Raw genomic sequence first — 24,388 nt, forward strand, 5'->3', positions numbered from 1 at the left:
TTTTATACAAATTAAAAACTTTATTAAAAACAATAAAATTAGACTTAAATTATATAACAAAGTAATAATTTATTAAAACTATTAAAAACAGATGGTATTCATTAGATTGGTCCTTTAACTTGACCTATGGGTTTTTGTGATGGCAAGAGTATGATGACAATAATTACCACTGAAACAAAAAACAAATAATAAATAAACAGTATTTAGAATAGAAATTTTAAAAACTAGTGTTGACTATATTTTCGCAAACTTTTTTTCAGTTCATAACTGAGTATAGTTTTAAGATGGGAAAAATGTTTTTTTCCAGTTCATCTTTGTTTTTCGGCTTTTTCGTTTGTATATTCTCCGTTACAATTTTTTCTCTTCAGCTATGGCACCACTCACTCTCTGTTGTCTTCTTCTACAGCCTTCCCTTCTATTTTTTTACTGGGTATTAACTTTACTTCTTATTTATGATTTGTTATTTTCGTTACAACTTTTGATCTTATTTGTGTTGGTAATATAGCTAGATAAATTTTGTGCCATTGGCTTTATTGCGTAAGTAATAATCAGTCGTACCGCGTATATTTTAATGTTGGATCATCAGTAATGTTTTTTTACAAACGAATCTTCTCACAAATTTTTATGTAGTATGCAGTGATTCTTCTAATAAGATAAAACTACCTATTAACGGCCTATACAAATTCGTGGTGTAAATCCGGCTTATTAAAAAAATTGAAATTCTTTTGTAAATACGTCTAAGTTGGTTAAACTAAATACTACAGCGCGTGTGTATCTTAACGAGAAATTTATAAGGCCATTTTTTATGTATAAATGGTGGGGTGACATGTTCTAGCTTTTGTTTTACTCAGTTCGATTTAAACGATCAAACAACGCAATCAGTTCGAGAGCGGTCATCAATCCTGAGTGTTTCAGGTAAGCATTGAGAAATTTATTGGTTTAAATATTTGCTTGTAAAATATTACAGACAATATTTTTTCATCTACATGCAGTAGTTTGTTCATTAGAAATGGTAGTTTTTGGGCCAAAACAAAGTAGAATCTACAAACAGATAGATTAAGCTGGTATTAGATAGGCACAATTTCAGTTGCGAATCTAATTCCGGCGCAATCGGTCGTAATTACGAATGTTGGTGTTTTTTTTTAATTCAACTTTTTGTTCTTTAATATCAAAAATTATTAAAAAAAGTAATAAATTCTTTTAAAAAAGTATTACCAAAAATGTACTATCAAATTCCGTCCCATATTTTTTTTTCTATAAAAGCAAAAAAGAAAGTTTACAACTACAGTATTGCCCAAAATAAACAGTACTGAAACATAGATGTCTCTTTGTGCGCGCTGTCATATTCAAATTAACTAGTATAGACTTGTCAAGTAATCCTTAAGGCTGTTTTATCGGTGCACCAAAACCTAGAGACAGTGTTTTCTCTGTTATTTACCGACAAAATGTCTCGAAATTTTGACACGTTATTCGAAATTATGTTGCCTTTAAAGTGATAGTTTTACTTTTTTTATTTTTTTGAAAATTCTCTTGAAAAATTGGATTATACTGTTTAACGTTCTATTATAACCAAACTGTTTACGCTCATCACTTGAAAGAGTTTTTTTTTTCTGTAATCGTTGATTTTTGTTTCACCTTTCTGTGTCCAGTACTAATCGAGAAAAGCTTGTTCCAACTTTGAAGAAAATTGCTAAAAAATACTAAAACCTAATAGTGAAACGTGTTACTCATCATTGGTGCTTAGTTTCATCGTTATCGCCTTCGTGACGTCAAATCTCATGAACGTACGGTCAGTTAGTTCGTGTTAAAACTAATTTGAATGGAGAATAATGTATTTGTTGTCATTAAACTACCCGTCGGCCGGCCGCACTGAGTAAAGATGGTCTGGCGTAAGCAGTGTAGAAAAGTAAGTGATACGCCCATTTCAAATCGCAGTGTGCTTAAACTGCTAAAACAGCCTTAAACAATTAATTATTAAGACCTAATTGTTAAAAATGGTGTTAAGTACAGAGGAGAAAGTGTTTCTTGTGGAGCATTATTTTCGCTCATACGGAATCGGCTGACGTAATAGTGCAAGTCTGCAATACGTGTGTGATCAATTCACACAACGGTTTAAAAACGAACTTTGATTAAATGAAGTTTATATCTTGCCAAAGTACTTTTGCTTCCTAGAGCATCTTCAGGGGCATTTCGTCAATTTCGACCTATCCAACAAACTGTTGAGAATGTCATAAACATAAAGTTGTACATTATACTACACTATACAAGGACAAACAGTTTAAATTTTTTTAAAAAAGGTGAAGCTACATTATGGTTGGCATCAGAAGAGAGATTATCTCGTTACCTTTTCTTTTACTAATAAAGCAAGGACCAAATAAATTGCATACTGTAATAAAGCAGCAGACAGAAATGCCAAAGAAGCCATAAACGATAACAGTATTCACATGTCACTCATCTGTAAGTATGGATCTAAACGGTTACTTTCTAAAGCACCTATTCTAGAACTGGAACAATACATGGAAATCCACAACATCAAAGCTTCAGGAGATAAAAATAAGATTTGACCGTGGCAACCACCCGAGGTATCTAGACGAAAGCAAATAATTAATTCCCGTTTACGACATGGACATACCCAGTTTTCTCATGAACATTTGTTTAAAAAAGAAGAACCCCCATTTTGTGATGAGTGCGGTTCACCCCTTGTATTAAAACATGTGCAAGTAGAAAAGTGCGAAAAGCTCAATCGTTGAGATGTCTTAAAGACATCTTAAATTCACAAAACACTATCGAGAACCTACTTTTGTTTCTAAAAGAATTTAATTTACTTGGTAAAGTGTAATTAACTGTTACCGTTCCACTTATAACCTTATTAGGTTAAAGCGGGTTTTTTGTAAATAAAAAAAAACTAATTTATAAACCTAAAGAAAATAGAAATGTAAGGTGTCCCTTAAAAAGATGGAATGAAATTTGATGGCAGTACATGTAACAAATACCTAATCCCTAGAATGAAGAACAATACGTGTTCACTGATGGTCTAGGGTGTCCATAAACAATCACCCAGTTGAATACGAGAAAGTTTGATAATTACTGCTAAGCACCGTTTCAGAAAAAGAATTCAGATGTTGAACATATCAGTAGATTCTTTATAGAATAAATTTTGGGTAATTTTGTTATTTTTATACGTACCTATATGAAGAGCTGTGATAATGTAAAACGTATAATCACATAAATTGAAGAAAATATAGCCTGCAATATTTGAGCCTGTCATGGCACCAAATCTTCCAAACATCAGAGAAACTGCCAGGGCCATTCCTCGAATTTCTGTTGGATAGAGGTCCACAACTATTGCGTTTACTATACCCACGCCAGTAGCTGCCATTAGGAAAATACCTACAAAAATTTAAAATTAATACCTCAATAGCTACTTTCTAAAATACTAATTACATCAAAATAATTTACAAATTACCTGTTGGTGCAAATTACTAAAGTTAAGTGAAAGTGGATTGTATTTGGGAAGCTGTCGTACATACCAAAGAATAGAAAATAAAATAGAATAAATTCAGTGTATTATCTTGTTTTATTATCATTTGGTAGTTTTACGGAAAGTTAGGTTCTAAATGGAAAAAAGAGAAAATAGGAAATATAAGACCTGTAGTAAAACCTGTTAGACTTATTAGCTAATATTGTTGCTAATCTTCAATGGAAGATGATACCGTAAGAAGAAGAATTACAAGACATTATGAGGTAAAGATAGATTCAAACAAAAAACTACTAGGCATACTGTAGGACAAAATATTATTATTCTGGATTTACAACACTGCGTGGGTGCTAGCCTCCTCAAGCATTTCTCTCCAGTCATCCCTATCAATCGCCTTTCTCCGCCAAGCACGTATTCCCATATTTCTCATGTCTTCATCGATGTTATCAAGGATCCTTGTTCTGGGCCTTCCTCTTCTTTTCTGACCAATGGATCTATCAAGGAGCGTTTTTCTAGCTGGGTCATTTTGTTCCATCCGCATTACATGTCCTATCCACCTCAGACGTCATATCTTAATATGTTTTACGATATCAGGTTCGTGGTATATTCTATAAAGTTGTAACGTCTTCTCCACCCTCCATTGTCATTCACTGCTCCATAGATTCGCCTTAGTACTTTTCTTTCGAAACATCCTAAAATGTTTTCATTTTTTTTTGTTAGAGTCCAGGTCTCTGAACCATATGTTATAACTGGGCGTATTATTGTTTTGTAGAGTTTTATTTTTGTATTTCTCGATATAATTGTGGATTTAAGGAGGAGATTGAATCCAAAATAGCATCTGTTGGCCGTGAAAATTCTGCGGTAGTATTATTTTCAGTGTTAAGGAGCGCTCCAAAGTATACAAATTCGTTCACTGCTTTAATGCCGTCATTTTTTATAACGAGTGGTCGTAGGATTTGTGATTGCGTGCTTATTTTAATATACTTCGTTTTGTTGGTGTTTACTATTAAACCCATTTTTGTAACTGATTCTTTTAATGCTACATACGCCTCTCGTACAGCGTTTTCCGTTCTCCCAACAATATTGATATCATCAGCATAGGCCAGGATTTGCACTGATTTATTATATACTGAACCAGTGGCTGTGATTTGTGACATACGTATTACTTTTTTCAGAGCCAGATTGAATAGTATACAGGAGAGAAGGTCTCTCTTTTGTTTTAAAAGGTTCAGACAGTTCCCCTGAATTCGTACTCTTTATTCAACTTTTTCACGAGTTAGTTTTGTTAAATTTACCAACTGATTTGGTATTTCTAGCTCTTTCATTGCTTTGAACATTTCTCTTCTATTCACAGAGTCGTAGGCTGATTTGTAGTCTATAAATATGTGATGAGTATCAATGCCATATTCCAGTGTTTTTTGCAAAATTTGTTTCAGGGTTGCAATCTGATGAATTGTAGATTTACCACCTCTGAAACCAGCCTGGTATTTTCCTACTAACCGTTCTACATATGGTGACATACGGTGACATAGTACTGTAGAAAATATTTTATATGTAGCATTTAGAAGCGTAATTCCTCTTTGGTTACAGCATTCAAAGATATCTCCTTTTTTGTGTATGGTGCAAAGTATTAAAATATTCGAATCATTGGCGAGGGATTTCTGTGTCCATATGTCTTTTATAAATTGCTTTAATGCCATAATCGTATCATGGCCACCTTCTTTATATAGTTAAGCTGTGAGATTATCTATACCGGGTGATTTGTTTCTGGCTAGTTTTTTAGGACAAAATATATGGAAGTGAAAAAAAGGAAGTTTAGGTCCAAATATCGATGTTTATAATATATCTTTAGCTTTTCGACAAATTACATAGATAAAGGGATATAATATTCCCTTATCTATGTATATTTTTTTATACATTATAATATAAAAGACTAAAAGGTGGATATTTACCAAAACAACAAAATGGAAGTTCGAATTGATGAACAACTTACAGAACCTACAGACGTAGGCAGCGGAATAAGACAGGGAAAAACATTAAATCCTATGGGAAATCATCAAAAGCGTCAATAAAGAAAGAGGATATATGTAGAATGGAAAATAAAGAAGTAAAAATACTCTGTTATAATACGCGGACGACGCAATCTTAATAGCCCAAGATGAAGATAATCTCAAAGATTAGTGTACAGGTTTAATATAAGAGCAAAATAATTTAATATGACAATCTCAACTCAGAAAACTAAAACAATAGTAATCAGCAAAGAACCAATCAGATGTAAAATAGAAATCGATGACATCAGTATTAAATGTAATGGGAATAAAATACCTTCGATTTACACTGTCCAGCTATGGAGACAGAAAGCCTTAATAACACTATATGGCAAAACCGGTATATTAACACTGAGATGGAATCAATAATTTATAAAGCCATTGTAAGACCACTATTGACATCAAAAACAAGAGCCGACACAGCCACAATACAAAAACTACAGGAAACGAAAGAGATGAGAGTACTGAGAAGAATTACAGGAAATACGCTAAGAGATCAAAAAGGGAGTGAAGACATTAGAAGAAAATGTAACGTACAGGGTACGAACGAATGGACACTAAACAGAAAAAACGGATGGAATAACTACATAAACAGAATAGGGAAGACCCGCGTGGTCTCCCCCATTCCAAATAGCAAGAGATAAATCACCAATCGGTAGAAAAAGTATGAAAAAGTATATAACGATGGGGTGACAACCTTTCATAGAAGTATCAATCCACCAATGAACAAGCAGACTTCTTTATAAATAGGAAGAAGAACATGGATAAACTAAAGGTGCCATTTACGAGCACCATATACATATAGAAACTGTATAAATTTTATTACTCACCTAGAGAGATTTGTACATATGTGTAACTGTTGATTAACTGCGCACATATTCCAGCTACTGTGGTAATCGATATAAATCCTATTAGAAGTTTTCTGGGTCCTGCCAAGTTGATCACGGTTCCTATTGATATATAGCAAACTACATATGTAAATCCTATCATTAAAGATACGAAGAATACTTCTTCGTTAACATTGTCATGGCAAACTGTGGACTAAAATAAAATAAGAATGATGATCTTACAAGAATTGTAAAAATGGCAAATATCGCGCCACGTTAATCTATTTAACACCTTTATAAAAACTTGGTTTATTCTCGGCAAAATAAAAAAACTGCATACGAAAGCTGCACTCTTTGCCTTTAAAACGAATCTTGGTGATAAACTTTTTTGCATCTTTTTTGAGGTCCCAAAATTAATATTCTCTGCAAAATTCAGCTTGTTCGTATGGTTTTTAGAGGTCAACTCTCTGACGACTGGACTAAAGGTCTCTACCATGGATGCCGAACATGAACGAGTGTCCAAGGAAACGAACTATTAGATTCACTGAAAAATCAAGACTATCGAGGAATTTTTAGAAGCCTAAAAAGGTTAGATATTAAATTCAAAACTGCTAGAAAAACTAACTACAACAAATAGATAGTTCTACAGGGCAAAACTATAGAATAAAATAATAAAAATATTGACAGGCTTTCGGTTAATATAATGTGATTTTTTTGCTCTTTTATTAATTTGCTGATGGTTTTATTCACTTCTTTAATTTCTACACTTTCTTTTTTGTCCATCTCTATAAGCTCGCTTCTTTCTCTCATTAATATTCATTCATAAACATCTCAAAAGTTTCGCTAAAAAACACTTAAGTATCTCTTCGAACAAGAATAAACAAAATTAAATTGCCTTGGGTAATTCACTTTCTCTGAAAGAATTGCATCTCACAGATAGCACAATAAGTGGTTGTAGGTATTTGCCAAATGTCTCTGCCAGATGCCAAAAAACTGGCAGGATCTGGTCTACCTGGCCTTTCGGCATACGACCATTAGCGCCTCCACTGCCCCTACGAGTCCGACACCAAAATGAAGGTGGCGCGTTGCATACGCATCGCGGGGCTCCACCTCCCCCGTAGTACCTGTGTTGCGATTATCTCATCCATCCGTTATCCCCTCCCACGGGCGGACAGGTGATGCAGGTAGAAGAATTTCCACCTCGCACGTAGACAGGTCGCTGCCGAGGATCTCTCCTCTACCACTCTTAAATCTCCAGGCGGGTACGTGCCGAGACACCGACGCCCCTATTGGTGGTGTATAGCCAAAAGAGGTGTGTACGGGCCCAGCTCGTTCAACCTCGCCTGGTTCTCTTGGAATGAGAGTAGAGTGGTCCCACGAGAGTCTCGTCTCGGATACTAGGAGTGTAGACCGGTGACCGTGACGTCTAAGCGCCTCGAGAGCGTTTCTACAGACCCGACACCTCAAGCGACGGCTCTCCACCTCTCAGTTCCTACCCATTAGTCGCCTCTTACGACAGGAAGGGCCTTCTGACCTCGACCGTATTCTTATCTCCGCGAGCTGAACGGAGGCCAACGCAACCAATCGCTCGCTAGGTAGAAGTCATGGGATGGGGGCGGAGAGTTTTGGTTTTGGGGAGCCAAAATTCCCTTTGTATTGTTTCATTCGCCATATTCGAAACGGCCTGTTTGCATTTCGGTATTTGTATAAAATAATAAAAATAATATAAATAAAAGTAAAAAAAAGAATGGATAACCACATAAGCAGAATGGAGGAGACCCGTGTCGTCAAAATAGCAAGAGATAAGTCACCAATCGGCAGAAGAAGTATCGGACGACCGCGCAAAAGATGGAGTGCCAACCTTCCATAGAGGTATGAATCCGCCAATGAACAAGCAGAGTTGCTAATAAAGAGGAGGAAGAAGAAGAAACCTCTTATTATATCTGTAGTTCTTCTCTGTAGAAAGCATAACATTCAGTAGCATGTAAAATCTTTTAAAAATATGTTGGGTTCTTCGCGTTCATAGGCTGTATGTAATGAGTCAGTCAAATTTTTGTCAACAGTTTTTCTAGTTTTGATTTAAACGAGAACGTTCTTGATTTCAGATGATCTTGATTCAGGCACATTTTCTAAATCTGCTTTGACTATCTATCTCTGCTTGAAACATGGCCGAAGTTAGAGATATTTAGACGAAGAAGAGAAACGATAACAGAAACGAAATGAAACATAACTGAATCTTGAAAAAATATGTATAGAATATAAGATATTTCATATAAAATCAAACATAACTGACTCTAAAAAAATATGTATAGAATATAAGAGATAAAAACGACAGCTACTTACTGATAAAGCTCTAGTTTTTTTATATTCCACACTGAGTACTCTTTCTGCAAATATATCGGTGGAATTATTGTCATAAGATTCGTCATACAAAATCGCCTTACACATGGTTACTTCGTTTTCGGGTACTGTTTGTCCTAGTTCATTCATGCTGTTTAATATCTGTGGATACCACATCATAACAAATGAGGTCCTATAAATAAGAAAAATGCAAATTTATTATTATTTATTATTATATATTATATATATTTTAATGCAAATTGAAAGCAAATCCTGACGAGGGTAATAGTGTAAGTGATAATGTGATGTGGAATATAGGTTAGGTTGGTTCAATATGAGTGAGTGCTTAACTATCCTTCCACTCGACCCAAGAGGTTTATTGTGACCTAAGAGGAGTCTTGTTGTAATGAGGTGTTGTAACAAATCAACCCCTGACGCTGCGCGAGCGCGTAGCGAGCTTCTGCTTATACGGCGCGCCCTAGGGCGAGCCGTAATATGATTTTCAAACCCCAGCATATGGCTTCTCGAGAGGCCTGTTAGATGGACCAGTGATCTGCCAGTGACCTGAGTGTGTGTGATTTGACCGTTGTGTATATATTTTAGTTTTACTGATATCAATAGAACACAAAAAGACAGTATTCGCATTATATTTAGTCAATTAACGTTTAGCTTTTTTGTAAAAGAAACACGAATATACAGTTCTATCAAATCATTGTAATTTTCATTATAAAATAAACCCTAAGGTTAATTATTATTAGTATAATATCGTATTATACATGTTATAGTATACATTATTATTATAGCGACAAATAAAATTTGGGAGTAATTACGGGATGACCTTTATTCTTTTTTTTTTGTAATGTAATATGGATTGATATATTACAAATTTAAATCGATATTGTACAAAACAAAGTGTAGTATATATTTCACAAAAAGCCAAATTTTTAATTTGTTATATAAAAACTAAAATTTATAAAATTTGATGTTAAAATAATGAAATTTTATGAAAATCTTGCAAAAAAAAAATGTGTAGTGCCCCCAAAAAATTGCTCCACTAAATAAACCTACAGAATACTATCACTTAAAACACAACTGCTTTGTAGATATTTCAATTAAATCTGTGTTAGGAGACCATCTTTGTAGAATTGCAGCAATACTGCACTTTTTGAGAAAATTTGTGAAGGCGAGCCATGAGGAACTGGATTATCACTAATAATTCACAACTCGTCGTGTAAATTATTAAACATCGGGAGCAACATTTTTAATGGAAATTTTAACGTTTCTCATAACTCACCCTGTAAATTAGAATTAAATAGCTATCGTAAAATTAATAACGATATATAGATTATTATCGTGAATTATATGATAATAGAATAGTAATATGCTTACGTCAAAAATATGGCGAACTGTAGATAGCAAACCATGACAGTTTTCAAAAAGTGACTCCTCCGAAACAATGGTACAGTTTGGTGCCACATGGAACTCAATATCCCCTCATTATCTTTATGCTGCACAGTATTTTCATTTACCCATAAAATAGATTTTACGGGATATTCATCACGGCTTTTTCCACTGTTAATCACAAAAATCTTTCGCAGTACTTCCATTGCTTCTTCGCTTCGTCCTTTAGTCATTAGATATTTAGGACTTTCCGGAAGAAGAGACACGAGTCCCACAGAAAACAAACTTGGCAAAGCGTAGATAATTATTAATAATCTCCATGGTCGGAAGGGAACGTTAAGGACTGGTAGATCCAAAGACCATTGTTGGGGGAGGATGGCCCAGGCCATGCCGGGTAAGTAGATGTTGCCAAAAGCAACAAATGTTGCTATCCATGATACCACTTTTGGTCTGTATCTGTTGTCGTGAAACTCTCCAGCGTAAGCGTAGATAATTGCAGAGGATCCTGCAATACTAAAACCAGAATTCTGTATAGTTATTAGCATATTATTAACTTAAAATACTTACAAAAATCCATTGAAATATCGCAACAATATGAATAACCACACCTCTGAAACAATACTACAAATAATACTGAGGATGCAACTTATAATCAGCGATATTATAGTTACTATTTTCCGTCCCTTTGTATCTGCTAAATATCCCCACAAATGTGATCCGGATACAACACCGAAGAAACTGATGGCGTATAAAAGTCCTTTATCTCCTAAGCTTAGGTTTAAGTCACATTGTGCGGCTGGTGTTATGAACATGGCACTCATGGTCTCTACGATGACGCACATCAGACTCCCTCCTGTAGCCAGGAGAACGAAAAGGTTAAATTTACCGAAACCTGAAACCAAAGAAAGCTGGGTAAATATTAATGTAAAATGGAAGATTGGTTTAAAAGTTTTAGTATTCATTTGTGTTTGATGGTTTGTTTTTGAAATGTATGCCATCGATCGTGATCGAAGTGATCAACTAAAAATAACCAATGAATGTTTCAAACATAACGACAAATATAAATATAACGGGTCACATACTACCAGAAATTTAAAATCAATTATAGATTACGTCATACTACTATATGAAAAGTAAAAGTAAGAAAATAAGGAATATAGAGAAGAGATGATAGCGCTGAAAAAAAAAATATAAAGATAAATCAAGAATTGGAAGAAACACAAAACAAATTAACCCAGGTTGAAAACAAAGTAGAAAGAATTGAAAAACAGATGAAAAGAAATAACATAGTAATTACGGGTCTACCAATAAACGCAACAGATGAAACACTCTTAAAAAATAACGTAAAAGATTTTATACAAAAGCACCTAAAAGAGGATGTCGAAATAGAATCTGCAATGAAGTTAAAGAACAATATATGTCTGGTACAAATGAAGGATTATGGCGAAAAAATTAAGGTAATGAAAGAAAAAAGCAAACTCAGATTTCTTACTGGAGAAAAGATCTTCATCAACGATGACATGACCGAAAAAGAAAGACACATGAGGAAGGAAATCGTAAATAAAAGCAAGGAATTAAGAGCTGAAGGTAGAAATGTAAAGATAGGGTACAGAAAACTAACAGTGGATGGTATAAATTGGGTATGGGCCGGAAATGGTACTTTCAAACGAGAAAAATCTAGAAATATGGACCCAAAAAACGGCATATAGTAGTGGAAAAAGGAAAAGATGGCCCATTATGCCAACGAACCCTAGCGATGAACAGGAAAATGAGTTTGAACATAAATAGCAAAATAAAAAATAAGAATATGTACCTAAATATTGCGACATGGAATGTTCGAGGAGTATACGAGGAGGGAGCATTAATTAACCTAATAGAAGAACTAAAAAAATATAAAATACACATCTTAGCACTACAGGAAACACATTTAACTGGAAACAACGTCGAAAAGATTGGCCCATACACGTTTTATACAAGTGGAGGCAATAATAGGAATTTTGGAGTGGGTTTTCTGGTACATGAAGACGTGGAGCAGGTAAAACGATTCGTAGTAAAATCTGACAGAATGTGTGCAATTAGAATTAAAGGAAAAAATAACATGATATCGTTGATAAATATACATGCTCCAACAGAAGAAAAAGAAGAAGAAGTGAAAGATGAATTCTATGAAGAATTAGAGTCATTGTGTGAAGAAATGCCCAGACAAGACACTAAAATTATTATAGGCGACGCCAATGCAAAGGTCGGAAGAGAAGATATATATAAAAACATAACAGGGGGTGAAAGTAAACATTTGAATACAAATGATAATGGACAGAGATTAATCATATTCGCAATTGAAAACAGGATGAAGATAATGAGTACCCATTTTAGGAGAAAAAATATATATAAAGGAACGTGGAAAATTCCGGGGTCAAATGGAACTAATCAAATAGACCACATCTTAATACAAGAGAAGTTTGCGAATTTAATAACAAATGTGAAAACGTGCAGAGGGGCTGACGTAGACTCAGATCATTTTTTGGTTAGAATTAATATGAGAGAAGCAATAATTAAAAGGCATAAACGGAAAAAGAAAGTGCAACGTAAATTTAACTTTGAAAAACTGCGAAAATTTGAGGTAAAGCAGGACTATCAAAAGGATATACAAGAAACCTACGCTAAACAAGATAGTACTACTGTGAGTAACATACAACAAAAGTTCTTGAAAATGACAAACACTATAAAGGAAGCTACGTCGAAGAACATACCAAGAGCAAAAAGATTTAGAAAAAACCACTGGTTCAATGACGAATGCAGAACAGAGTTAAAAAAAAGATCAGATTTGAGATTAAAAAGTTTACGTTCGCAAAAACAAGACGACCTAGAAAGGTATGCCGTACAACGAAAAAAAGTAAAGAGAATCCTAAGGGAGCGGAAACGAAAGTATATGGAGAATAAAATTAAGCACATTGAAGAAAATTACAAGAAAAATGAAATAAAATTTTTTTATAAAGAAGTAAAATACATTAAAACTGGGTACCAGGGAAGAACGATGAATGTAAAAGATAAGCAAGGAAACCTGATAGTGGATGAAGACCAAATATGTGAAAAATGGAAAGAATATTTCGAAGAGATACTAAATGACGAAGTGACTACTGAAGAAAATTGTTATGTTCCTAGACCTCAAATAGTAATAGAAGAAATACCAAAGCCCACAAGAGAAGAAATTGAAGAAATAATAAAAGATATGAAAAACCAAAAAAGTCCCGGGGAGAGCGGCATTGTGGCAGAGAACATAAAATATGGAGGAGAGGTCTTAATAAACAAACTTGGTGAGCTAATACTAGAAGTATGGGATGCCGAAGAAATGCCTCAAGAATGGAATAAGTCGATTATAATTCCTATACACAAAAAGGGAGATAGAACTGAATGCACAAACTATAGAGGAATATCCTTATTAGAAGTAATGTATAAAGTACTCGCCATACTAATTAAAAAACGATTAGAAATATATATAGAGAAGAATCTAGGAGAATACCAGGGAGGATTTCGGAAAGGAAGATCAACAACCGATCAAATTTTTATGCTAAAACAAATCCTGACCAATTGCTATGAATACAACATTTCAGCACAAGTACTTTTTATTGATTACAAAGCTGCCTACGATACAATAAACAGAAACAAGTTAATAGAAACACTAAAAGAATTCCAAGTGCCAGAAAAAATAATAAGATTGGTAAAAATGACAATTAGACAAACCATTTGTGCTGTGAGATGCAACGGTACAGTCTCAGAAGAATTCGAAGTGAAAAAAGGTGTTCGCCAAGGAGACCCGTTATCTACATTGCTATTCAATATAGTTCTAGAAAAAATTGTAAGGATTAGTGGGATAAATAGGTCCGGTACTATTTTATACAAGGAGCACCAATGCTTAGCATACGCTGATGATGTGGTTCTCATTGCAAGAAATGGAAAAGAACTATCAAATATAACAAAAAGACTGATTCGGGAAAGCTCTAAAATGGGACTGAAAGTTAATATTAATAAATCGAAGTACATGGAGATCTCGAGCAAAAAAGGAATAAGCACCAGGGGATCCTTTAAATTGGAGGTGGAGAATGGATCAGTTGTAGAATTCGAGAAGGTGGATGAATATATGTACTTAGGTACTCTTATTGATCAGACATGTAAAGAAGAAACTGAAATCAACCTGAGACTGACCAAGAGCAACAGGTGTGCTGGAGCCATGAGCAAAATAATTAAGGCCAAAGATATATCTCGTAATACAAAAATAAGAGTATACAAAACTATAATTAGACCCACAATGCTATACGCTGCCGAGACATGGACTATGAACAAAACCGTACAGAACACATTGGAAGCATGGGAAAGAAAGATACTTCGCAGAATATTTGGTGGAAAAGTAGTAGAAGGAGAATGGGGAAGACGAACTAATGCAGAAATGTATCAGTTGTATGCTAACCCTACAATAACAAATGTGGTGAAAAAACGTAGACTAGAATGGCTCGGCCATCTAGAAAGAATGCAAGGTAATAGACTAGTCAAGAATATTGCTTGGAGAGTACCTGAGGGCAAAAAAAAGAGGAAGACCAAGAAAGAAATGGAGAGATGCAGTGATGGAAGATGTCAGAGAGATGGGAATCAGAGATTGGAAGCTGTTAGCTAAGAATAGAAAACGATGGAAATTATCCATCCAGCAATGGGTTTAAAAGGCCTGTTAACGCTGTACATACATACTATATGAAAAGTACGTGTACAAGAGCATATAGAGAAATAGCATGTAATAATCTAATCAAAGATAGCGGTTTCAGTAAATAATCGCAAAATCCGAGCATGCTTGCTGTAAGCTGCAGGAAAATTTGTACAGACAGTAATATTGACTCAGTAGAACTTTGTGAGACTCGATGTGAAAAGTATATATATATATATATATATATATATATATATATATATATATATATATATATATATATAAAGTAGTTAGGTATTATTGACTGACATGTTATGTAAAATAAAGTTTTATTCTGAGGTTGCAGTCATTGATAGGGCAGGAAAGTGAAACTCTTTGTTCTTTATCAAGCTTTCGCAAAATTTATTTGCTTCTTCAGGATATACTAAAATATGGTATCAGTAAATACAATGAAATTAGAATTAAATAGCATTGTATAAAACTAGTATCAAAACTTACAACATGAGGTTAATCCATTAAATTTTCAAATTTACAAAACATTAAAACTTAACTTATTAAAATTATATAATTATGTAAGTACAATATTTTAATTTTATTTAATTTTGTACAAATTCATTATGACATTGATTATGTTGATGTTTGATTTCTGTCAGAAAGACACTCGTTTCTGTTTATTATATTTTTTGTTGTTGATAACTAGCTCTTGATTGTTATTATGGTTACGTACAAAGTGGCGCCAAATATGAATATGTAAATTTTTTGAAATTATAGTATTTATAGTCAGAAAATCTAATATTAGAAAATTATAGTATTAATTTTCGTAAGACAGAATGTAATTATAGATACTGCTTAGTTTATCAATATCAGTTTTTTTATTAACGCATTGATATTTATTTATGCATACCATTTCTAAGAATTCTCTTTTATTCAATTGGTTTTCACGTCTTAATGTATTAGTTTCATTTAAATTAAATGAATGATTTTTATTAATTGCATGATCTATTAATGCACATGTATTTTTATTATTTCTAACGTCACTTTTATGTGATGTTAGTCTGCCTATTAGATTTCTAGATGTGTGTCCGATGTATGACTTATCACAATTTTCGTATGGTATTATATAAACTACATTTGAGCTTTCCATAATGCTAATAGGTGTTTTAGTTTTTGTATACAATGATGCTAATGTTTTAGAATTTTTAGTTGCAATTTTAATATCAGAATAGTTAGCAAAGACTTTAGTTAGTTTGGGTGTTAATGTTGGTATGTAAGGTAGTGATGTTAAAGTAAATTGAGATTGCACGATTTGTTGATTTGGTTCTCTTGTTTGATTCATGTCAATCATTCTATTATTAGGATTGTTAAATAAAAATTTGTTAATTATTTTAATTGGGTATGAATTCTCTAATAAAATGTCTTTAAGTTCTAATAACCCTTTGTTGATGTTATTTATGTGTGATAATATGACTATTCTGTTTTTTAAAGCCAATATACAATGCTATTTAATTCTAATTTCATTATATTTACTGATACCATATTTTAGCACATCCTGAAGAAGCAAATAAATTTTGCGAAAGCTTGATAAAGAACAAAGAGTTTCACTTTCCTGCCCTATTAATGACTGCAACCTCAGAATAAAACTTTATTTTATATATATACATATATATATATACATATATATATATATATATATATATATATATATATATATATATATATATAGTAAACTCTTTAATATTGGGGAAATCTGCAAGAAAGACTCTAATGAGTATTAATTGTTTCGCCGAACGTTTTCGCCAAAGAGAATTAATTTGGCTTCTTCAGGACTGAAAGAGAATAAATTATAATTAGCTACCATATATTATCTATAATATATGGTAGATATATATATATATATATATATATATATATATATATATATATATATATATAGATATAGATAATATATGGTAGCTAATTATAATTTATTCTCTTTCAGTCCTGAAGAAGCCAAATTAATTCTCTTTGGCGAAAACATTCATTAGAGTCTTTCTTGCAGATTTCCCCAATATTTAAGAGTTTACTATTTAACTTATCTGCAAAGATTAAATTTCTTTTCTTTTCTACATATATATATATATATATATATATATATATATATATATATATATATATGTATATATGTATATATATATATATATATATATATATATATATATATATATATATATATACAAACAACACAGTTTATTAGGGTTGCAGTCAGAAAATTGGCCGGGATGTTAATGAAACACTCTTATGACTTTTCGTCTAGCTTTCGGAATCGTTTTGTTCCTTTTTCAAGACTATAATAAGAAAAAAGTGTAAATATTTATAAAAAATATCACAAATCTTCAGTGCAACTTACTAGTCGTTGAGATTATTTACAAAAGCATAGACACTCAACATTAATAACATCACACATAAAATATAAAATAGTGGACAAAATACATTTAAAATTCTTTAAAATTTAGGTACAAGTAGTAAAAATTTTTAATTTTAAATTTTTAGTATTTTAAAAATAAAAATTAAAATCACCTAAGATGGGCCTCTAGTATTTCTTAAAAAGAAACATGATATTAAATACACCTAATTACTTTATACTCATAGGATTTTTTCTTTTTGTTCTCTATGTGCCAGAGTTAAAACACACTAGTAAAAGATGACAACAAAATTTTTACTACTTGTACCTAAAATTTTAAAGAATTTTAAATGTATTTTGTCCACTATTTTATATTTTATGTGTGTTGTTATTAATGTTGAGTGTCTATGCTTTTGTAAATAATCTCAACGACTAGTAAGTTGCACTAAAGATTTGTGATATTTTTTATAAATATTTACACTTTTTTCTTATTATAGAGTCTTGAAAAAGGAACAAAACGATTCCGAAAGCTAGACGAAAAGTCATAAGAGTGTTTCATTAACATCCCGGCCAATTTTCTGACTGCAACCCTAATAAACTGTGTTGTTTGTTTATATTGTCAGTCACTAATATCCAGTAATTCTTATATATATATATATATATATATATATATATATATATATATATATATATATATATATATATATATATATATATATAATTTGTCACTGTCTTTCTTGGCAAATTTGACAAATTTCTCAATTAGATCTCGGCATTGCCTTGTTTTCTTTTATTTCAAAATATGTGTCGTACAATTTACATTTATATTTACAGTTTTAATACTTTTACATTGGGGACAATATTAGCTACAGTACACTTTTTGGAATACATGTTTTTTACATTAAATTGCTTAGCTTTGTGTTTTTAAAAATTTTAATAAATTTTTATAGTTGCTGCTGTTTGTGATAAGAACGTCTTTTAGGTTATTACCAAGATTGTGTTCACTTCTGACCATTAGGTAGTTTGACAGTCAATAAGTACGTGTTTTACGGAAGTCGGGGTGTTGTAGTACTGGCACAAAGTCTGATTGCTGGAATTCAATAGGTGTCCATGTGTAAGGCGTATGTGTCCTATTCTTAATCTCCGAATAATAGATTTGTCCTTTCTTTTCATTCGTGGGAGCTGGTGGTATAAAATGTTTGGTTGGAGAACGCTTAACTTGGTATTGCTTCTTTTCCAATGATCATTCCAAAGGCCCATTATTTTTTGTTTGAGTGTTATTTTTAGATCTGATGATGGTTGACTCTTTGTTGTTAAGTTTAGAGCACAGGCTTGTTTTGCTGCTTTTCGGCTTTTTCATTACCTGGAATACCAATGTGTGATGGGACCCACAAAATTGTTACTGTAATTCTATTAGTTTGAAGACGATTACGTATTCTCTGGATTTTTTGAACTATTGGGTGGATAGAATGGAAGATTCTTATGGAGTGTATCGATGATAGAGAATTAGTACAGATTGCTATAATTTTATTGTTGAGTGGATTTTTCACAGCTTGTATTATTCCAGATAGTTCAGCAGTATAAGTAGTGCAATTGCTAAAAAGTCGAAATCGGTTGACTGGAGTTGTAGCTGTTGTAATAGCACATCCCACATCTTCTTTACTCTTAGATGCGTCTGAGTAAAGGATCTTATCGAAGTTGCATTGATGTAATATTTCATGGAATCTTAATTTGATTATGAAAGTTAATGTTTTATTCTTATTATATTTGGATAATTCGATATTAAGATTCGGAAGTTTGCATATTCATGGAGGAGTTTGAGGGACCCAGAAAGGGGCGTTGCCTTGTTTTGAATACCAGATATGTATGTAGAATATATTCCTTTCATATTTCTAAACATTTTTAAAATATATGGTATTTTAATTGTTTCTTTTTGAATACTTTACTGTGGCATATTTTCATTATTGTGAGCTAATTCGTACAGTAAATAGTGGATCATTTTGAACCAATATTGGCTTTGATAACAATATTTTAAAATGCAAAATTACATAGATACAATGATATGATTTATTTAGAAAAGATTTTAAATATTTAATCACACATCATATTTCTACAATCTAAACAGTTTGTCAGTAGTATTTGATAGAGCTAAAACCTTTAAAACATAAGTATACTTGTTTTGAAATCACTATTTTACATACAGTAAACGAATTGAAAACACGAACAAATGACGAAGATAAAAATATAAAATAAAGAAGACAACAAAGAGCTTGATTTCTCTTAATGAATTCTGGCAATGAGATCAGTTGAAACTATGTTGACAATACAGCATCAAACTATTGGCTGTCTTCGACAAAGTTGTTTTTCAAAACGGTAAAATATCTGCCTGACCCGGTTGGGACTTGATAACTGCCACAAATCAGATCGATGATGAAAGATTGTTTGCCATCCTCTGATTCCCAGATTTAGTTTCAGTTTCTTAACCTATCTCACTTATGGCATTAATTCCATGAGGTCAGCTCGCTCATCTTAGCCTGCTTAGTTTGATATTTGTTACCAATTCAGGTTTTCAATACACCATAATCACTTCGTTGTTACTTTTTATACGTCATTCCCTTGTTTCTCATGAACGGCTCCGTGGGCCTTCATTAAAATCTTCCTTTCTATTTACGGAGTTGATCTTAATGCTTTCTTGTCATGGTTCAAGTTTCTGCCCCAAACAATACTACTGGTCTTATTAATACATTGTAAATTTTGATTTTTGAGATTCTACTTAGTATACGATATTTCAAAATTATTTTATTTATTTTCATGGAATACCTATTCCTAGTTGCTATCCTTGCTTTTATTTCTTCTTCGATTGAACTGTTGTCGCATATTAATAACACTTTTCTTAAATTCGTATTACAGAGAAAGTCTGGTCGTTCGTGGAATTATTGCACGTCAAACTTCATTGATCGTCTTTCAAGATTGTTTCAACAATAGTATTCGTCTTCCGTTCAATAATATTTTTCGAAAATTTTATACTTAACATCTAGTATTGAAATCCCTCTCTAGTTGAAATTATCTAGAGCATCGTTTTTCTTCTAAAGAAGATCTATTATTTCTTCTTCTTGTTGTAGTGCCTATCCATTTCCGATGTTGACGACCATCACGGCAATATGTATTTTGCAAACTGCTGTTCTGAAAATATTTATGGTTGTTGTATTGAACCACATACGTAGATTTTTCAGCCAGGAAATCATTCGCTTTTGTATACTTTTTTTCACCTTTTACATACATTTTCACCTTATACAGGTTCTTTTAAGTATTCTAAAAGTAATTTCTCGTATTCCCTGCGTTTTGTCTGCATTTTTCTTTACGTTATTCCATGCTTTGTTAAACATGCTGCTAATTCACTTGTTAGTCTAATATTTTCAGTCTGGTTTCATTTCTTTCGTTTATAGACTGTTAACATTCAGCATCTGTTTTACGAAACCAGGGATTATTTCCAAGTATATCCCCACTACTTCCTTTTTTCCATAGGCATTAGTCACTGGGAACACTACCTGTATTGGTGTGGGATGAACTGAGTAGCTCTATAACCGATGCAGCCGGTCCCAAGCCCGGATAAAACAGGAGGGATAGAGGAGTAACACCTCTAAAAAAAACCAGGGTTCAACTGGCCCGGTTAATAGCACCCTGTAAGGGCTCCTTGTCTAGGATTACAGACGAAGGGTAGATGATGCTCTTAAGCTGTGGTGAAAGCAAATTGTCTAGGAGAAGGAAAACTCCAAAATTAAACCCTGGCCCTCCAAGTCGGGGGTTGAGGCATCTCCAAAATTAAACCCTGGCCCTCCAAGTCGGGGGTTGAGGCATCGGGCTAACTCCCCGTTACTCAGAAAAAAATAAAATGTTAAAAAACCCAGCAAAAGGCCTCGGAATGAATCGATCAACAAACTCTACGAAAAAGGAGTATGAATTTCGGAACTTGGAACGTGCAAGTTTCTGGCTGATTGACACCTAGTATATGCCAATTAAAAAAATACGTGAAAGCCTTTAGACCAAATATGGCAAATAATGCATTAAATGAGTAAGCTGAAATTGCACATCACAGTAATCACCGAAACAAAACGAAAGGGAGAAGGATCAGAAAACATCGGAGAATATGATCACTTCTACAGCGGGGTATTAAAGGAGAAAAGAGCTCAACAAAATGTTGCCATATTAATACGTAGGAAGCTAAGGAAATACATAACTACTTGGGAGGCCATAAATGAGAGAATGTTAAAAATGAATCTTACGATTAGAGGACACAAATGCACAATCTTAGGTGTAAATGCAGTAAATGATGACGCACCAGTTAACATTAAAAACGATTTTTTTGAGAAATTGGATATAGAGGTAGCAAAAATCAGCACATCTAGAGAAATTATCATCTTGGGAGACTTAAACAACAGAACTGGAAAAAACCCCATAACGCAGTTATAGGTCAATTCGGAGAGGACCACGTAAATGATAATGGTAGCAGACCAATATCATTATGCGAACAAAATGAAATGAAAATTTCAAATGGATTTTTTTCAACACAGAGACATACACAACTACACATGGACGCAAAATACGAGAAGGTTAAAATCAATCATAGACTACACAATCATACGACAAAAGACAAATATGATTGTACAAGATGTAAGAGTATTGAGAGGAGCTACCTGTGGATGCGATCATCACTTATTAAAAGCTAAGATCACATTTGGAGTAAATAAACCTAAAGAAGAAAAAGAAGAAAATGAAAGGGAGAAAGAAATACAGAAGAGGTATATTCTAATCAGTTTAGAACAAGAAAGCGTGAGAGAATTATATAGAAATAGATTAAATCAAAAGTTGGAAAATAAACAATTTAATAACAATGGAGAACATTATACTCACATAACAAGGTGTCTTCAGGAGGCAGCAACAGAAGCCATTGGATACCAAATCCAGAATCAAATAAAACTAGTAGAATAATAGTTCGATTCCTTGCCAGAAAGCCGAAAAGTTTAACGTAGTAGTTTAGAATCCAAATGGATCTGCGACTAAACTATTATATGCGATGATATATGGATGAGCAGGACGACAAGAGATGGGGCTTGCGATTCGGTGTTACTTACTTCATAAATCCCTCCTGGAAGTGCGGTCCAGAGATATAGTCCAGTATATGAAGATTTTCTGCTCAGAATTCTTTTTATATGCATGCATTTGCTTGAAATTTTGACAGTAGATAGAAAATAGTCCAAAGATCAAAATCTACCCTACGCCAATATGTGCTTCTCCTCTTAGCCCAATTCTTGGGTGGAAAAAGGTTATCAAAAAAAACCATAACAGTCGCTAGAATAGTGAATTTTAAGACAAGCATGTTTTTAGACTTTTTATGAGAAGTCAATATTTTTAAAATTATTCGTGACTGAAAGTTTACAAATTTACAAACCGTACGTATTTACGTGTTTAACGGTTTTTCGCGAATAACCCAAAAAATTTAGATTTTACCGGGAACATTTTTTTTTTGGACATACAATATTACCGTTAAATCCGTAAACTAATTTTTCGAAACCAAATTCCAAATTTTCCTTTTATTACCGTTAACTTAATAATAACAAAGTTATGGCTGTTCAAAAGTAGACTTTTGGACCATATGATGTTGGACAACTGGAAAAAGATAGATAAATTTTGAAGAACTGTATCTTGCTTAAAATTAGTCCTATAGTCGGAATTTAATAGGATAGTCAGGTTATCGCTTAGAACAGATAGACCCTCGATATAGTGCCTTATACTGTAGATTATTTTAAAGGTAATTATTTTTTCTTTTTTAATAACATACCATTGTATATACATAAAACTGCGCAGAAGAAAGTTATAGAACAATGTTGGCGAAAAAATTGAAAAATTTTTGAATATACTTTTTATACATTATACAAAATATTTTTGACTCTAAGGGGTGACAATCCCACAGACAATTTAATTTTGAAAAACTTTTCTGTAGATGTATGTGTATTAAAAGTGCATAAAATTCATCTAAATTCACCCTAATGCATAGCGACTAATTTCTTTCTCAAAAACGCGCCCATTTAAATGGTAGCACTCCTCGGTTTTTTTTTCATATTTATCATATGAAACAATAAAATCTCTTTAACGTTGTAGTTCGTTTCTAAAGTGCATAATGAATAGCCTAATGATAAGAGTATTAGAATGTAAAGCACCCCGTAAAAACAAAAACAAGATATAGAATAGACAAAGAAGTAAGAAATAAAAAAATAACAAAATTAAAAAAACAAGGAAATAAAATTACACGTGAAATAAAATAATTACTTTATGCCTTATGAAAAAACTTAATTAGAACTCCCCTTACCTGTCAATGTGACAGCTTCTTCAAAAGTCTTATCTTCAGGTACCATTTCTTTCGCCATTGTGATTCACTGGCTACTAAACTTTCACTAACACTTCACGGATCTATCTCCAAATAAAATTGCCACACATTGTGTTAAATATCTTCGGATCTTATCTATTGTGTCAGATTTATATTAGGCTTTGCACGAGTTGCATGTTTTCTTAAAATACCTCTAAAATCATGCACAAATAAATACGATTTTAGCGAGAAGTTACTAAAATCTTACGTCAATATTATAGGGTATGGTTCACTGGTGTTGATTTAATTACAGAGATAGATCAGATGCGATTAGAATTTTTTGCGTCTTTTGTTGAATTAAATAGTGAGATGATTCAGGTATAGGATAAATTGCACGGGTTATTATTTATTGTAAAATGTTAATTTTACATGAAAATATATTCTATTATATGGTATTAAGTTTTAATGGGATTAATTACACGGGTTATTAATTGTAATTTATTCAAGTAGCAAGTACAAGGAAGACAAAAATAGTTTTTAATATTGGTATTTAGTCCAGTCGTCAGAGAGTTGACCCTTTAAAATCATATGAACAAGCTGAATTTTGTCGGAAATATTAATTTTGGGACCTCAAAAAGATGCAAAAAAGTTTACCACTTTTACCCCTGGGCTTCCCCCTACAACCCCCCTTGTAGGGGGATAAAAACGTAAAAACGCAAAAAAGGTCGATTTACCTATAATCTGTACGCCGTAGAAAAAAATGTTTCAAATAAAAAATTTCATCATCATCCAGCCTTCATTTATCACGTCCACCGCTGGACATAGGCCTCCCTTAAACTCCTCAATTCTTTGCGATT

General features: G+C 32.8%; 1 protein-coding gene across 1 annotated transcript; it reads right to left on the bottom strand.

Annotated features, from left to right (window-relative positions):
• LOC140448995 (uncharacterized) lies at positions 1 to 23,736 on the bottom strand. The gene is made up of 7 exons (XM_072542137.1): positions 23,535 to 23,736; positions 10,662 to 10,986; positions 10,083 to 10,607; positions 8,697 to 8,886; positions 6,357 to 6,567; positions 3,187 to 3,390; positions 1 to 169 (listed from the first exon to the last, which is right to left on the bottom strand). Exons 1-7 carry the CDS (start codon positions 23,590 to 23,592, stop codon positions 102 to 104), a joined length of 1,581 nt encoding a protein of 526 aa, XP_072398238.1. The 5' UTR covers positions 23,593 to 23,736; the 3' UTR covers positions 1 to 101.
• Positions 23,737 to 24,388: the final 652 nt, after the last annotated feature.

The sequence above is a fragment of the Diabrotica undecimpunctata genome, chromosome 1, assembly GCF_040954645.1.
Source record: "Diabrotica undecimpunctata isolate CICGRU chromosome 1, icDiaUnde3, whole genome shotgun sequence".
Lineage (NCBI taxonomy): Eukaryota > Metazoa > Arthropoda > Insecta > Coleoptera > Chrysomelidae > Diabrotica > Diabrotica undecimpunctata.

Excerpts from the sequence above, each read along its gene's own strand:
- LOC140448995 (XM_072542137.1), bottom strand. The coding sequence starts at position 23,592 with ATGGCGAAAGAAATGGTACCTGAAGATAAGACTTTTGAAGAAGCTGTC. Across the intron at positions 10,608-10,661 it reads CGATATTTCAATGGATTTTT|TATTGCAGGATCCTCTGCAA; the intron begins GTAAGTATTTTA and ends TTCTGGTTTTAG. Across the intron at positions 170-3,186 it reads TATCACAGCTCTTCATATAG|TGGTAATTATTGTCATCATA; the intron begins GTACGTATAAAA and ends TTTTTGTTTCAG.